This window comes from Macaca thibetana, chromosome 4 (genome assembly GCF_024542745.1).
Source record: "Macaca thibetana thibetana isolate TM-01 chromosome 4, ASM2454274v1, whole genome shotgun sequence".
Taxonomy (NCBI): Eukaryota; Metazoa; Chordata; class Mammalia; order Primates; family Cercopithecidae; genus Macaca; species Macaca thibetana.
The window spans coordinates 137627160-137644227 of record NC_065581.1 but is presented as its reverse complement, the minus strand read 5'-3'; the positions used below and the strand labels follow the sequence as shown (position 1 = coordinate 137644227).

Here is a 17068-nt window from a genome sequence, read left to right as displayed (position 1 = left end):
TAATTTTTAATCGATATTGTCAGATTGCACTCAACAATTTTGTTTTACTTTATATTCTCACCAAAAAATACATTAAGTTCTTGTTTCTGCACACCCACACTCAGTTTAGGAAAGCTTTAAATCTGTGCTTCTATGATAGACAAAATATGGTACTTAAATGTCAATTTGATTAACTTTTATATTTTAACTATAATATTTTAAAACCTGACTATGTAGTTTAAATTTTAACCATCATTCATATATATGTATGCCGATATATCTGCATATCTACATCATGTATCTTACAATACAGAGGAAGAATTGTCATACTCCTTTCTAAGTTGGTAGCAGCTGCCAACATTGTATCTTCCAATGATGTGAAGTATCTTAGAGAGTTTCTTTCAAGTGAGGTATTTGTGCTGTTACCACCTGCTCTTTAACATCTTTGTCCTTTTTGTCAGAATCACTTTCCTTGTGCATGTCATTAAGTGGGACCTTCACTAAGTTCCTTGGGCTGTGTAATTAGAGTCTCTCAATGGCAGCTATTTTCCCATAACTCCATTCATGTTTGATTCACATTTCACTGCTGGTGTTATAACTTTTTTTTTTTTTTTTTTTTTTTTTTTTTTTTTTTTGCTGCACTTTTATGTATGTTGACTTCTTTGATTCCCTCTTTGGATTATTCACTTTTATAAAATGTCAGGCGGGTTTATCAGTAGGAGACCAGGAAGCAACACAACAAAATGCTTTGCTCTCTGTGGGAACTGAATTACAGATGTGCAGTGAACAATCAGTAACAAACTTTAAAAGAAGTGACATCATTGGCCACTGGTCACAATGTATCCATGTTATTTACACAAGGATTTGCGGTCTGAAGAGCCAGCAGCAACATTTGTACTTTACTCCGTTACTCAGTTAATATACTGTGAAAACTAAAATTTGAACTGTGTTGTTGGGGAATTATTATTATTTGGTATTATTTAACTAAACCATGGTAATTGAAATCTGTACATATTGGAGCTGTGCAAGGCAAGGACTATCTGTACACACATACATACGTGTGTGTATTTATTTCAATACCGTATGTACGTATACTTTGTATTAATTTATTAGTGCTGCCATAACAAAGTACACATACTGAATGGCTTAAACAACAGAAATTTATTTTCTCACAGTTCTGGAGACAAGAAGTTGAAATCAAGGTGTTGGCAGAGATGGTTTCTTTGAGGCCTTTCTTTTTGCTTCGTGGATGACCATCTTCTCCCTCTGTCTTCGCATGGATTTTCCTCTGTGTGCACATATTCCCATGACCAAATTTCCTCTTCTTATAAGGACACTAATCGTATTGGATTGCAGCCCTCCATATAACCTCACTTTAACTACCTCTTTAAAGAACGTTTCTCCAAATACAGTCACATTCTAAAGTACTGGACGTTTCTCCAAATACAGTCACATTCTAAAGTACTGGAGTTTAGCACTTTAACCTGTTGATTTTGGATGGCCACAATTCAACACAAAACCCTCCAACTTTCATGTCCTCTTCACATGCAAAATATGAGTTCTTTCCCAATAGCTCAAAATATTTAACCCATTCCAGTATCGAATCCAAGTCTAAAATTCATCTAAAGATCATCTAAATCAGGCATAGTGAGACTCAAGGTGTGATTATCCTCAGGCAAAATTCCTCTCCAGCATGAAACTATAGAACTGCAAAAGTTATCAACTTACTAAATGCAATGGTAGGGCTGACATACAATAAACATCCCATTTCCAAAAGGGATGCATCAGAAAGAAGAAAGGGGTCAGAGGTCCCAGGTCTAAAACCTACCAGGGCAAATTCCAGTATATTTTAAGGCTCAAGAATAATCCCTTTTGTCTCAATTCTTTGTCTTCAGGACCCACTGGGGAGGTGACCCTGCGTTCCAGGACCACTGGGGTGGGCTGTTTTGCTCCCTTGGCCCTGGATAATGGCAGCCCAGCCTGCTGAAACCAAGGAGGTGGCCCCACCCTCTGAAACTGGGGAAGAGACCTCCCTGCCACCCAGACCTGAGACTCTGAGCCCATAATAATAGTGGCAATACCACTTTTGGAGTCATTTTTCTCTTTTCTTGAAAAATAACACAGATTTTTAGCTTGATACCCCAACTGGTTCATCCTATGGAATTTTAGAATTCTGATGGCTTTCCTTCATTCTCTCCCATCACTGTCCCTTTTATTCCAAGCTGGCAGTTTTTCTGCTGATATAAAATTCTCAAAAATAACTTTGTTGACTTCATAGGGATCCAAGCCATCAGACAAGAGCGCCCTCCACATCTTTTCTGGATGATCACATCTGTATTCTTGGCTTCTGCTGAGATCATTGATTCAATCCATGAGTCACATTCATAATTTCTTTATGAAATGAATGACCAGTCACACCCTTGTCTTCTGTTCAGAACGAGTTTTCTCATTTTTTGGCCATATGAATAAACTGATAATTTTCTAAATCTCAAGTTCTGACTCCTTTATTCTTAATGATCCTTTGATATATCTCTCTTCTCTTGTATTTTACTATAAGCATCAAAAAGAAACCTGGCCACACTTTCAAAAGTTTGCTTAGAAATCACCTCAGCTAAATCCCTGGGTTAATAATCACTTACATGTTGTACCTTCCATAAAACACTAGAGCACAATTCAGTCATGTTCTTTGCCACTCTATAATAGGTATTGCCTTTGCTCCAGTGTCCAAAACATATTTCTCATTTCCATCTAAGGTTTCACAGTAGCACTTTTTAAATTTTGTGTTTTTTGTCTTTTGTTTTTTGTTTGTTTGTTTGTTTGTTTGTTTGTTTTTGAGACAGAGTCTTGCTGTGTTGCCCAGGCTGGGGTACAGTGGTGTGATCTCGGCTCACTGTGACTTCGACCACTGCAAATTCTCCTGCCTCAAACTCCCGAGTAGCTGGGATTACAGGCATGCACCACTATGCCCAGCTAATTTTTGTATTTTTAGTAGAGACGGGATTTTGCCTTGTTGGTCAGGCTGGTCTTGAACTCTTGACCTCAAGAGAACCACCCACCTCGGCCTCTTAAAGTGCTGGGATTACAGGCGTGAGCCACTGCACCCGGCCCCACAGTAGCACTTTTAATGTCTATATTTCCACCAACAGTTTCTTCAAGGCAAGCTAAACTTTTTCAAACGTGGCCTCATCAGTCTTCCAGCCTCTATTCGTTACCTATTTCCAAAGCCACTTCCACATTTATAGTTATTTTTACAGTTGGTATCCCACTCCCAGTATCCAAATCTGTATTAGATTGCTAGGGCTATCATAACAAAAAATAAATACCATTTACTGGAGGGTTAAATAATAGAAATTTATTTTCTCAGAGTTCTGGAGGCAAGGAGTCTGAGATCACAGTGTCAGCAAAGTTTTGTGATTTGTTTTGTTTTGTTCTGGTTTTTATTTTTTATTTTTAAGGCTGCCCTCCATAGACTGTAGATAGCTTTCTCTCTGTCTTTACATAGTCTTTCCTCTGTGCATGTGTATGTCTAATGTCCAAATTTCCTCTTCTTATAAAGACTCCAATCTATTGGATTGGCCCATCTGACCCTTTTTACCTTAATTACGTCTATCCCAAATACAGTCACATTCTGAGGCACTGTGTGTGAAGGCTTCAATGTATGATTTTTGGGGAGGCACAATTCAAATCAAAATATATGATAACACACACACACATGTACATGTATATGTATATGTATACTACTATTAAATTGATGTCTACAGCCTGGAACTCTCTCCCGACTCATATATGCAATTGTGTGAGGGCTAAAAGGGGTACAAAAATTAATGTGTCCAAAACTGAGCCTCCGAGGATCATTCCCAAATCAGCACTTTCTGCACTATTCCTTATTATAGTCAATGGTAACTCCATTTGAAGGGGCCAAAATTCTTCAGGTCATCCTTGACTCCTCTCTATTTCCCACAACTATATCCATGCTTTCCACAAATTCTAATAGCTCTACCTTTCCAAACTACGTACAAAATTTGATTCTCATTCTTACCACCTGGATTCCAGCAACTGTCATCTCTGGAGGACTGTTGCATTAGCCCACCTACTGATAATACTGCTTCTGCTCTTCCTCACATATATTGTACCCTCAAACAATAGGCATAACAGTTCTAGGAAAATAAGAAATCATCACTTTCTCAAAACCCTCCAGTGACTCCCATCTCATTCAATGAAAAGCTAAATTCCTTAATGTTACCTCCAAGGCTCTATATTTTCTGGTTTTCTTACTTTTCTTACTTCTTTCCCTAGCTATTCTCCAATTCAAGAACCCCTTGGTTACACTGAACATGTCATGTATGTTTTGACCTCAAGTCTTTTGCACTTGTTAATCTCAATGTCTTGGTGCTGTCTCTCCAGATGTTCATATGACCAGTGTGATCAGTTCCTCAGGATTTTACTGAAATTTCCTTCTCCTTGAGGCTTTTACTGCATATCTGATTAGCACTGCCATTTCTAGAACCCCTTCCCTGTATTAATGTTTCTCCTTAAAAATTATCAATATTCATTCTACTATATATTTTATTTGTTTATTTTATAAGTTATCAAGAAACAATAGATTTAAAACTAACTTTGTCAAAATCAAGTTAGTCTTCCATGTTTAGTATCCTGGGCTTATGTATGTTTGGTGGAATGCTATTATCTGACCTTTTACAATTTAAATTAATGTTGCTCTATACAACTTGCCAATTAATGATTTGGCTTTCATAATCAGTAATGACAGAGATTTTGTGAGATAATTATAAATTTCTGAGAAAATTTAAAAATAGCCATTCAACTTAATTGAATCATTTATGGTTGTTATTGATAACTTGATCTTATGAAATTTTTAATGATAGTCTTTGACAACCTGCTGTGAATAGGCAAAATCTTTTAAAATAATGTTCAGGTGATTTTTTAACAATGTTTATGTTTTTAAAACTTTTAATATTGATATGGAAAATAGAGTACACCACCTGACTCACCAGACTTTTGTAACATTAGTTCATATAATCTTTGAACTACATTTGGACAAGATAAGAATGTTGGTCCATACAGCTGTGAGGTCAAGGCCAGGTTTGCTGTCTTTTAGGAAGAATGTAAGGACAATAGGAGAATATTCCCTCTTTTCTTAATATCCATTGTTTCAGAGGCCATATTAAAATTTTAGTATATTACCCAAGTCTATAAGGAAGGTTACTCTTTCTGGCTGAAAAAAAATAGGAGTTTTCCCCTCCTATTATAATGTCCGTCCTTAATTCAATTGACTATGAACAAGCAACAGCACATTCACTCAGATGAAACAATCATACAGGGCCTATTCTCCTGTTGTGGGTATGGTCTGACATATTTCCCAGAAGCTACATACTACATATTGACTCAAAAGATACAACAAAATTCCTAACGGGTAAAACTCCCTACCTAGGCCCAGAAAATAGAAAGAAATTTTTCTACTAAGTTATTAATTTGGAAATTTATTTCTTCATTTTGTGAGTTCCTAAATTATATGGCTTAAAATATCACGCCAGATAATTTTAAAAGTATTATGACTAGTTGCTATACTGTTAATTTTTCACTTTTATCTGGATAATTAATTAAAATTTAAGGAGATAATTTTAGAGTCTAAAAATTCCACAACCTTAAGTTTTGCAGATGATACTTAAAAAAAAAAAAAAGGCCAAAGTTTGGTACAAACCTAGTATCTCCACTCTCTTCATATTTCTAGGATATTCCTTCCTTATTATAATCCAATAAAAAGAGTTAGACTTCTTATCTCACAGGATCAATAGGAAATCTAGTCTCTTTCAAGGTCTCTCTCCCCAAGTCTTTGGGAGGAGGGGTTGTCCTAAAAAGTGCCTGTGTGATCCACAAATTTATCTAATTTATTTCTCATCATAGTAAATCTGTCTACTACTTCAGATCTTTTACTGGTCACATTTTGTAGTGTCATAACCACCTTTTTTGGCTGTGTGTGGTTGCTATGTTTGTATAACTTCTCACCAAGTGTGGGTCACTCTTCTTCCATACATTATTTAATTAAGTGACATCTCAGATGTAATATTTCAAAACACTTCATTGAACATCTTTGAAAAAAGTAAATAATTAAAAGCTAGGGGGAAAAGTACATTGTACTTACTAGATGATGTGGCTCCTGAATTTCACAGGATATGTCCTTCCACTAAACATTCCCTACTCTCTTCACTCTTCTTAAGTCTAAAAAGTCTAAAAAGTTGCAAGAATTAGTCCACATGGCTAGAAAAGACATTGATAGAACAGAGATAGCAGAAATAGACTGAAAAGTACATGATTAATTGGATTTCAAACAACTTGCAAAAGCCATTCAATAGAAAAAAGAAGTCTGTTTAACAAATAGTGGTGGAAAACTAAAGTATCTATTTGGGGAAAAAAGGAAGGAAGAAATAAAGGCAGGAAAGAAGAAGAAAAAAAGCATCTTTACAATCATCCCTCCTCATATCATATATAAATATTAACTCAAACAGATCACATACCTAAATGTAAAATCTAAAAATTCTAGAAGAATATACAGTAGAAACTCTTCATGACTTGTGTTAGGCAAATATTTTTTTAAATATGACACACAAACATGATCCATAAAATAAAATTATAAATCAAACCTCATTAAAATTAAGAACTGTGTTTTAACAGACTATTTTAAGAAAATGAAAAGATAAAACACAGATCAAGTAAAAATATTTGCAAATCACATTTCTGATGAAGAACTTGTATTTAATATTTACATACATGTTTATGACTCAAGTTTCAATCATAATAAAAATGAAAACCTATTCTAAATGAGAATTATTTAGACAAAGTTAATTATTTTCATGTAATGGGAGAAGGAAAACATTAGAGTAGGCTTCCTCTAATAGTGTGCTATTTAGTCTAACTAGCCTATGAGCACTATAAATAAATATTTTTGCTAGTATTTCACTACTAATCTCTAACTTAGAAATAAGAACACTTCGTGTATCTTTCCATGAATTGGAAATATTCAGCCCAGCCTGAGGTTTCCTCAGAATGCACAAAAGCAAAAAAGAAAAAATTAAATGTCAGGGTTATGTCTAAAAAAGTACAAATATCATATATATTAAGTACTTCAAGTACTTGATAACACGGACTAAAGAGTTCAGATTTTACTTTGAATACTACAGAAGATAAGAAATTGACATACAATGTAGAAAGCATTTATTTTTAACAAAATGATTTGGGACATTTCAAGGAACATGCTGAAGAAAATGTACCTCTTATCTTTTATTAGCATGTGAGATAAATATAAGAAAATATTTATGAGATCATCCCAATGGAAAAATGCATTCTAGCAAGATAGTAGAGCTAAAGTATGTGCCTAACAACATTACATTTGATGAAATAAACTGCACACAGGGGATTCTAATATGTATTTTATGGGAAGTTTGCTGAATATCTGCATTCTTTGTCGGCCAGATCAAATAGTAATGTTTCCCTTATTTCATTTTTTCCTCCATTTGTTTTTGTATATATAAAATATTTATATGTACAAAACATATACTACATATACAATAAGAAATATAACACTGTGAATACACTTTAAGTCCCTTAGGCTCTAATCCCTAATCTCTCCTCAACCTTTACCCCAGGGGTAAGTACTGTTCTGAAACTTGTGCTTACCATTCTGTTGCCTTATTACACATAGGCAGTGAAGTGCGTAATTCTACAGTGCAAACCTTCATTAATTTAAACCTATGTATATTTCAATGTAACCATAACACAGATTAATATATGGAACATTCTCAGCCCTCCGGAGACCTCTTGTGTGCCTCTCCAGCCAGTCATAACCAAACCAAATGCAAACATCATACTTCTTTCTATTACTATAAAGCACTGTTGCCTTTTCTTAATATTTATATAAACAGAATCATACAGTAAAAACTACTTTGTGTCTAATTTTGATGATTCCTGTGGTAAATACTATTTTGTGTCTAATTTTGATGATTCATACATTAAATACTATTTTGTGTCTAATTTTGATGATTCTGGTTTGTAAAAACATCCATGCTGTTGCATTTTTGTATAGTTTATCTTTTTTCATTGCTACATCAGTTTCCATTGCATGGTTACCCTACAATGTGTTTGCCTATTCTACTACTCCTGGGCACGGGTTGTTTCCAGTTTGAAACTACTTTGAATAAAGTCATTAGGAACATCATTGTACATGTCTTATTGGTAGCTAAATTAGTTTACATTTAGTTTTGTTGGATTTACACAAATAGGAATTCTGGGTCATAGGGTAGGTGTATGTTTAGCTTTAGGAGTCAGTGCCAAACAGTTTTCCAAATAGATCTGTCAATTTAAACTCCTACCAGTAACATGTGAGAGTTCTGGCTGCTCCACAGTTTCTTCAAAACTTGTTCTTTTCATTTTTTGAAAAAACTTTTAGCCATCTGGTAGGCTTATAATGATATATCTTGTTGTAGTTTTAATTTGCATTTGCCTAAAGATTGCTGTGATTTTGAGCAGATTTTTATGTTCATTATCCTTTTGAATATCCTCTTTTATGAAGTACCTGCTTAAGTTCTTTACCCTTTCTTAAAATTAGCTTGTCTGCATTTTACTTAATGATTTGAAGGAGGCTTTTATACATTCTGGATACCATTTTTTTATTGGACATATATATTACAAATATCTTCCAGTCTGTAATTATTTTTTAATATCCTACTCATTATTGATTCTCAGATTTTTTTTTCTGGACTTATTTTTTTTCTTAGAGTATACTCTTTAGATATCCTTTTACCAAGAATTCAATTGACTGTAAGCCCCCTGTTTTTGTTTATCTGTAAGAAATATGTTATTCTTATTTTTGAAAATATTTTAACTGGGTTAACAGTTCTCACTGGAGAGTTTTTTCCCTTGGCATCCCATCTTCCAACTGTTGTACTAGGCTTGGAAAAGTCAACTGTTTGTCCAATTGATGTCCCAGTTCTATTTTATATCCTCCTTCTGAAATTTCACTATGAGTTGTAAGGAAATTACTTCTTTATTCTTCTTGAAATACGCTGCTGTATTTCCTAAATCTGAAGTTTTGTATTATTTATTATTCCTGGAAAGTTCTCAGACATCATCTCTTTGAATATTACTTCACTTCTGCCTTGCATCACTCTCTGAATTTCTTGTGCTCTCACTCTAATTAAGTAAATATTCTGCCTTCTTAAACTCTTCTCAGTGTTTTTTAACACCTCTTTTTCACTGTCCTGTCTTTCCTTGCTGCATTCTGGGTAATTAATTAAAGTCTACCATCTCAGCAACTTTCTCTTCTGTTGTGCCTAACCTGCATTTTTTTTTCTTTTTTTAGCTGTCATAATCATCGTTGTATTTGTCCATTTTCACACTGCTGATAAAGACATACCCAAGACTGGACAATTTACAAAAGAAAGTGGTTTATTGGATTTACAGTTCTATGTGGCAGGGGAGACTTCACAATCATGGCAGAAGGAGAAAGGCACATCTCACATGGTGGCAGAGAAGAGAAGAGAGTTTGCGCAAGGGAATTCCACTTTTTAAAACCATCGGATATTGTGAGACTTATTCACTCTCATGAGAACAGCACGGGAAAGACCTGCCCCCATGATTCAACACACACAACACATGGGAATTCAAGATGAGATTTGGGTAGGGACAAATCTCCCTCACACAACACATGGGAATTCAAAATGAGATTTGGGTAGGGGCACAGCCAAACCATATTTATTATTTCTAGTATTTTATTTTTATTTTGTAATCTTGCAAAACCAAGACCATTAGAATGAGTTTTAATTTCATATTGTCACTCAAAGATACAAGAAACAATAAGTACACCAAGCACTAAGTTTACTTAGCTTTAATAAAGGGTATGAAGCAGATAGCAAGTACTATGTGGGGCAAGAAAATCCTGGAGGGCTCGGACACTAAGCTGCAGCTTCCGATGTGCCCAACCATTGCACTGTTCTCAAGAAATGACAAGAATATGTTGAATGAGGGTCACATCAGCAAACACAAGCCACAGGGACTAGGGACCCATAGCTTAAGTACCTTGCTAGCCACCTAAAAGGGTATGTATCTAGCTCCCATTCTTTAGTAACACCTTGGCCCATTAACAACAGAATAAACTAAATCTTGCAAAAATTCAAGATGCTGCCATATGGATAAAAATTTTAGGATTCCCTTGAGCTAAGGAAGCTAGGATATCTCATCAGACAAAGAACAGGTTCTGGCACTATCTTTATTTGTTCTGGGCTGCTATAACAAAATACCTTAGACTGGGTAATTTATAAAGAATAGAAATTTATTGCTCACCATTCTGGAGGCTAAGAAGTCTAAGATCAAGGTACCAGAAGATTTGAGGTCTGGTGAGGACTTGCTTTGTTTCAAAGATGGCACCTCTTGCTGCATCCTTACATGGCAGAGGGGAGCAAGGACACTCCCTTCAGCTTCTTTCGTAAGAGAACCAGTCCCATTCCTGAGAATAGAGCCATCATGACATAATTACTTCTTAAAAGACCCATCTTTTAATATTATCACACTGGGTATTGGTTTCCAACATATGAATTTTGGAAGACACCAACATTTAGACCATAGCAAGTCCTTTACACCTCTTTCCACTAAGAAAGCATTTAGTAAGTCTTTGGGGGTTGGATAGGCAGTACATACCACACTTGAGTATGCTGCTCTGAATCATGTATGAGATGATGCAAATGACTGACAGTTGTGTATGTGGCCCAGAGGAAGGAGGGGTGATACAGCAGGTCAAGTCTGTGGTTACAGCAGACTTGCATCTCTGCCATATTACTTGAAAGATCTGTGGTACTGTGGGTATCTAGATATATAGCTGATGAGTATCTAATAGATATAGTGTATAAAATCGCTGGCAAGCTCTAATAGGAGAATTACTGTGCAATCCTTGGAACACGGCCATGACATTTTATCACAGACCTATACAACATTTGAAAAGCAGCTGTCACCATGCTACTTTACCAAATAGGAGACTGATACATGAGAATAGAACATTGTATAATCATATGACTGAAACTGCCCTCTTGGGCTGGTTGCTATAAGACACAGGAATTCATAAGATTAAGTAAACCCAGCAGCAGCACTTTGCAAGACAGAAGCAGCACATACAGGACTGGGGTGAAGCAGGTCCAGATGATACAAATGAGACGTGCCAATGAGTGACTGATGAGACCCTCAAATCACTCACCCACATTGTTGTACCTGCACTTTTTATTCAGCTTACACTTCCAGAGCTCAGGGTGCGGTTCTCTGTAAACAACTAATAAAATGAAGTGGATTCGTTCATGGATGGGTCAACTTGGTGTATTAGCAGAGGCCCAAATGGATTACTGTTGCACTAGAGCCCTACTTAGGAGTGAGTCTGAAAGACAATGGTGAAGTGAAATCCTCCCAGTGGACAGAGTTGCATGCATCTGGTTGTCCACATTGTGTGTCAACAGAAAACGGCCTGCAATCAGGATAAACATAAACTCCTTGGGAAGTGGCTTTAATAGCAAATGGCTTAGCTGATTAGTTCAATACTTGGATACAGATAGAGCTAAATATGGCGGATAAAAATATCTGAAGAAGAGGATGACTATGAAAATTGGGAAAAGGTGTGAAAATTTTGTATAGCAAATTAGTGTTCAACAGAGAGCATCTGTACTATAAAATCAATTAGATAGGTTAACTCAATCAGTAAATATCAACTAGCCTCTGTCCTTAGTCACCCTGGTACTTGCACAATGGATTCATGAGTGGAGTAACCATGATGGCACATATTACTGTAAGTCCTGGGCCAACAGCATGAACTGTTTCTCACAAAGGCTGACCTAGTTACTGTTACTGTTGAAGTTTCAACTTGCCTTCCACAAATACCAATGGTGTTTGTCCCTCTCCCTGATAAGTTACCATCCTTTGAAGAGACAACCTAGTCAGTTGGTAAGAATTTTATTACATTGAATCTCTTTCACCCAAGAAGAATCTATGCTTTCTCATAACTGAAATCAAAACACACTCCAGGTATCAGTTTACTTTTCCTTTCCACAGTGCCTCAGCCAGCACTGCCACAGAGGGGTCACAGGATTTCTGTTCTCCCAACATGATACCCTGTGTAATATCATCTCAGATCAAGTGACACAATTTGTCACAAGGGAGACGCAACGGTGGGATATACCTTTGGGACTCATTTGTCCTGTAGTATGGTACAGAATTTGGAAACTGCTGGCCTCTTGGATTGGAACAAATTTTTGAAGTTTCAGCCGAGGGATCAGCACAGTAGTATAATCCATGCTCTGGGGTACCCTTAGGATCAGGCTGGAAAGATTAGGTTGGAGTTCTTATGAAACCATGTATTTATCTAGATCATTCTCCTATCCTGGTTCTGCTTCTTCCACTTCCATACAGATTTCTCCTAAAAACACTCCAATAAACCACTGAACGAGTATCTTCCCCCTTAACCTGTGCTTCTAGGGAACCTGAGCTAAGATAATAAGGACTAGATAGGTATTGGTCATGGTACATAAGAGTGGAAGTGGGAAAGGAAGAAAACACAAAGAAGAAAAGATGCAAAACTCCAAAACTAAAATTCCTTGATCTAACATTTTATATATAATTTAGAACATATACATATTATAAAATAATAACAGATAAATGTATTGAGGACTTACTTTTTGCCAGACAAAGCTCTAAGCACTTTACATATATTCATTCATCAAATTATCACAACAACTCTACAATGTAGATTCTATTTTAGTCCTATTTTATATATATGTAGGAATTTGAAGCAGAAGGAGGCTCACACACCTACCCAAGGCAACCCAGTAAACAGGGAATCAGTATTCAGACCTGGGCAGTCTGGCCCGAGTTTTCACATTCCTAACTTTAATCAGTCCATTCAGCAAACATATACTGAGTGCCAGATATATGCCAGATACTATTCTAAGTGCCTGGGTGTAGTGCAGAAACCAACAAGAAATCTTGCCTTCAGGGGGTTTACAGTCTAGTGTAAAGGAGACAGAAAAGAAATAAGATATGTAAAATACATTACTTGTTAGATAGAATAAACTATTATGGAGAAAATTAAGGCAGGGAAGGAGATAGAAAGACTAATAAGAGTTGAGACTGCAGTTTGAGATAGGGTGGCCAGAGCAGGCCACACTGAGAAGATAATATGTGGATAAAGCCTGAAGCAAGTAAGGGAGTGACCTCTGTGGAGAGGAGAGCAAACTGTGTTCCAGGCAGGGAGAACAGCAAATGCAAAGGCCTCAGGGTAGGACTAGCCCTGGCACGGTTGATAAATAATGGTGTATTAGTCCATTCTCACACTGCTAATAAAGACATACCCAAGACTGGGTTATTTATAAAGGAAATAGGTTTAATTGTCTCACAGTTCAGCATGGCTGGGGAGGCCTCAGAAAATTTATAATCATGGCAGAAGGGGAAGCAAACACATCCTTCTTCACATGGTGGCAGCAAGAAGTGCCAAGCAAAAGTGGAAAAAGCCTTTATAAAAGCCATCAGATCTCATGAGAACTCACTCACTATCAGGAGAACAGCATGGGGGAAACTGCCCCCATGACTCAATTACCTACCACCGGGTTCCTCCCATGACATGTGGGGATTATGAGAACTACAATTCAAGACGAGATTTAGATGGGGACAAAGCCAAACCACATCAATTGGGAAGATCAGTATGACTTGAGCAAAATGAATAGGAAGAGTCCAGAGAGAGAATGGGAATAGATTGGGTACACCTTTGTGGATTATTTTAGGAATTTTGGCTTTTAGTCTGAATGAGGTAGGACATGACTGTGGTGTGTAATAATAGCATATATTTTAATGAGATCATTCTGGTTCTCACAATCAGAATAGATTGATAGGTAGGAAGGGCAGGAACGGGAAGGATTGTTACAGGATTTTTGCAATAATCCAACAGAGATGACTGAGTTTGGACCACAGCAGTAGAAGTAGAAACAGTCAGAAGTTTTACAATTGTGGAAATATTTTCATGGTAAAATCAAAAGAATACTTTTATTCTATTGGATTTCATTTTTAGTATTCCAGCCTACCGGGGTTATAATTAGATCCTAATTCTGACTTCCCCCAGCGTTTTACACATTTTTTTCCTTTTAGAGGCAACTTGAACCAAGAACCATTGGATAAACACCTAAAAGTCTCATTACATGTTGACTCTGATCTTAAAACAAACAGTTTTTATATTAAAATCCCGGACGCAAGAGTTGAACTAGCCTATCTCAACAATCACATTTTCCTCTTTCCATTTCTCACTCCTTTCTGACAGCATTTTCCAAAATTGCTTGGCTGATTCAATTAGGAAGAAGCCAGTATTAACAATTCGTAGTCTTGGCCCCTGTCTATGCAACTTGACCATGCTGTGAAATTTGGTCATTATGATTGAGCTCAGCACTGTAAGTCCATAGGGGATGGAGAGGGCAGGAAGGAAATCTCTCTCCTCCTGGCTTTTTTTTTTTTTTTTTTTTTTTAGCACAAGCAATCCCCTCCTTAGTGAACAATTTATTTCAATTCTAGTTAAAGACTATTTTAACCTAATCGTTACAGGAAGATAGTTATCCTAGAGTTAAACATAGAAGAGAACACATACAAATAAAAATTAGGAAATTTATTTTCAACCTTCCCAAATCTCCAATAAGTGAGCATGAAGTTTATTACACTTTTCAATATCAAGACAACTGGAAATGCAGTATGTGAAAGGACTTATATTTAGAAATGTTATATATGATTTCCATTAGAAAGCCCTTGATAATTTATGGCCAAAGGAAGATATGCATTCTCTTAATTTTCTAATCAAAGAATGATACCTATCAAAAGTACAAATTTAATCATTCTCATATTCCAAATGAAAATATTAATTATTCACTATTACTTGAAAAATAACAAATTATATGAGTCTAAAATTACCTAAGGTGCAGTTTGCCAAGGTTGTCAGGTTAAGATTCGCTGTGGCCTTCAGTAACCAAATGTGGGGCTTAGAAAAGTTTCTGCTCTAATCTGCACAAACAGGCAAAATAAATAAAAGTAAAACTATCCCATAAAAGTTTAGACATTGTAGATAAGAAATGATATTACCACAATCAAATCACTAAGCAATATTTAGGACATTAGAAATCAGGATTAATTGTCACTTAGAAAAAAAGTAAGGTAAAGTGAGCTGAATCAGAATATAAACATTCAAAAAACTCTAACTGTAATTTTTTTTGTTCAAAAGCTGACTCACAATTTATTGTCTTCAGAAACACTTTGGTACAAAATCAACAAATTTCTCCAAGTAACATAAAATAATTATGAGATAGGATGTTAGCTAACAGATGTTGTACAGAGTATGATCTATGGATGAAGTTTAAGTGTTACTGTTAAATTCCTGTGTAACATTAACCAGATAGCCTGTCTCTTCATTTTGTTAGAGGAAAAATAATATTGCTCCTGTATACTTAATACATAATAAGATAAATTATCAAAATGTGAGAGCTCTTAAAGTAATTTTTATAGATGATGCAACTATAAGAGCATCATTCTAATGTACACTAATTAAGAATCACTTTGGTTTATTGTCAGCCAAATTTATTATATCTCATTACAATTTTATTGCCTTTTTCTTTACATCAAATATTATGATTAACTAGATAATTTTCCTACAATCCTAAGAAACATTCATCTAAAGAATTGTGTGGTATACAGTACATAAAATACTAAGGCATCTTCTCAGAAATCCGGTGAAATTTCAGTCATGAACTTGTTGGGTCATAGAAGAGGTTATGGAAAACTCCTATGACTCTCAATGGCTTTGGTTGTTGGAATTCAAACATATTTATTACAAAGTGTATTTTGTAAATACACTGTGAATGTGAAGTCAAACTCCCTTCCACCCTTGATAGGTAGGGATCCCAGTTCCAAGGGATTTGGATAAGAAACCTGGACATTTTAAATCAATCAGATATAATTATTTTTCTGTAAGTTAGTCTTGTTAGGAATGATGATAGCACTAAAAAAATGGCAAAACAAATTCTGGGAAAAAAAGAAAATATTTGGTGAGCTTTTATCCTATTTCAGACTGGTTTTACTCAGAAACTGAAATACAAAATTATTTCTCAATTACTTAGTTGTTGGTAGTAGAAATAAGAACCTGAAAAAAATGTGCATGTTAAATAAATATGTCCTAAAGAACAACAAAACAATACATACAGATTTAGACACAACAGAATAGACTATACAAATTTTATATCTTAGGTTTCTCTAAGTTTTATCTGTTAAAAGTTTTAAGGTTGTTCTCTCCTTTGCAGCGATGAGTCAAGTTTCTTCTGGAGTCCATTGGGGAATATTTGTTTTTCAGCTAGAAGGCTAGCTTCTTTTTTCCCTCCAACATTTATGTTTGTTGACTAAGTGGCTTCTGTCACATCTTGTTATTTTTGATGTTTTTCATTCTTGAATGTTTCTATAAATAAAAAAATAAGAAGCGTTTATCAGAAATATGTATTGAAAATAACCAGAAAGGAAACTGCCCGCTTTCAAATACTGTTGACACTCACATGCACGTACGGTTTTTGAGAAATGGTTGGAAGCAAAGCAGAAAGAGCCAACAAAATAAAACGAAAACAAAACAAACAAACAAACAAACAGAAAAAGTAAGCTCTTCACTCTTCAGAAACAAGGTAGATACTTGTGTGAAGTAGGAGATAATAGCTTAGATGTATAAAGTGTTTTTCCATGGACAAAATGCTTTTCTTTGCCTTTCAGTTCATCCTTATAACAACTCTATCATATGGGTAATGTAAGGTAGAAAACTGAGACCTCAGTGAAGTTGAGACCTCCCCAGCAATCACACAGCTAGTAAGAAGATGAAGCTGATTATGTCTAAAAATGTCTATTTCCAGACTCAACAGTCTTTGGCTGTGGCACTGTGCCTACAGAATAGAATACAAATATAGTGGAGTTCTAAGAACTACAGAGGAGGAAAAGGGTGCCTAATAATTGTTAAACTGAAGAAAAAATCAACAGGCTT

General features: G+C 35.6%; 1 protein-coding gene and 1 long non-coding RNA gene across 4 annotated transcripts in view; both read right to left on the bottom strand.

Annotated features, from left to right (window-relative positions):
* LOC126953034 (uncharacterized) overlaps positions 1-6647 on the bottom strand; it is a 58532-nt gene extending 51885 nt beyond the window's left edge. Inside the window, exon 1 of the long non-coding RNA XR_007725114.1 lies at positions 6140-6647. This is a non-coding gene — a long non-coding RNA (uncharacterized LOC126953034). The remainder of the gene's footprint in view (positions 1-6139) is intronic.
* A 1874-nt stretch (positions 6648-8521) lies between these two features.
* The window catches only part of THEMIS (thymocyte selection associated), a 235876-nt gene continuing 227329 nt past the window's right edge, over positions 8522-17068 (bottom strand). For 2 of the 3 annotated variants that reach the window (XM_050788315.1, XM_050788312.1), the window contains one exon: positions 8522-16501. In XM_050788315.1, coding sequence (XP_050644272.1) covers positions 16470-16501 — 32 coding nt within the window. In that variant the 3' untranslated portion in view covers positions 8522-16469. The remainder of the gene's footprint in view (positions 16502-17068) is intronic. The other variant, XR_007725113.1, reaches the window with a different exon arrangement.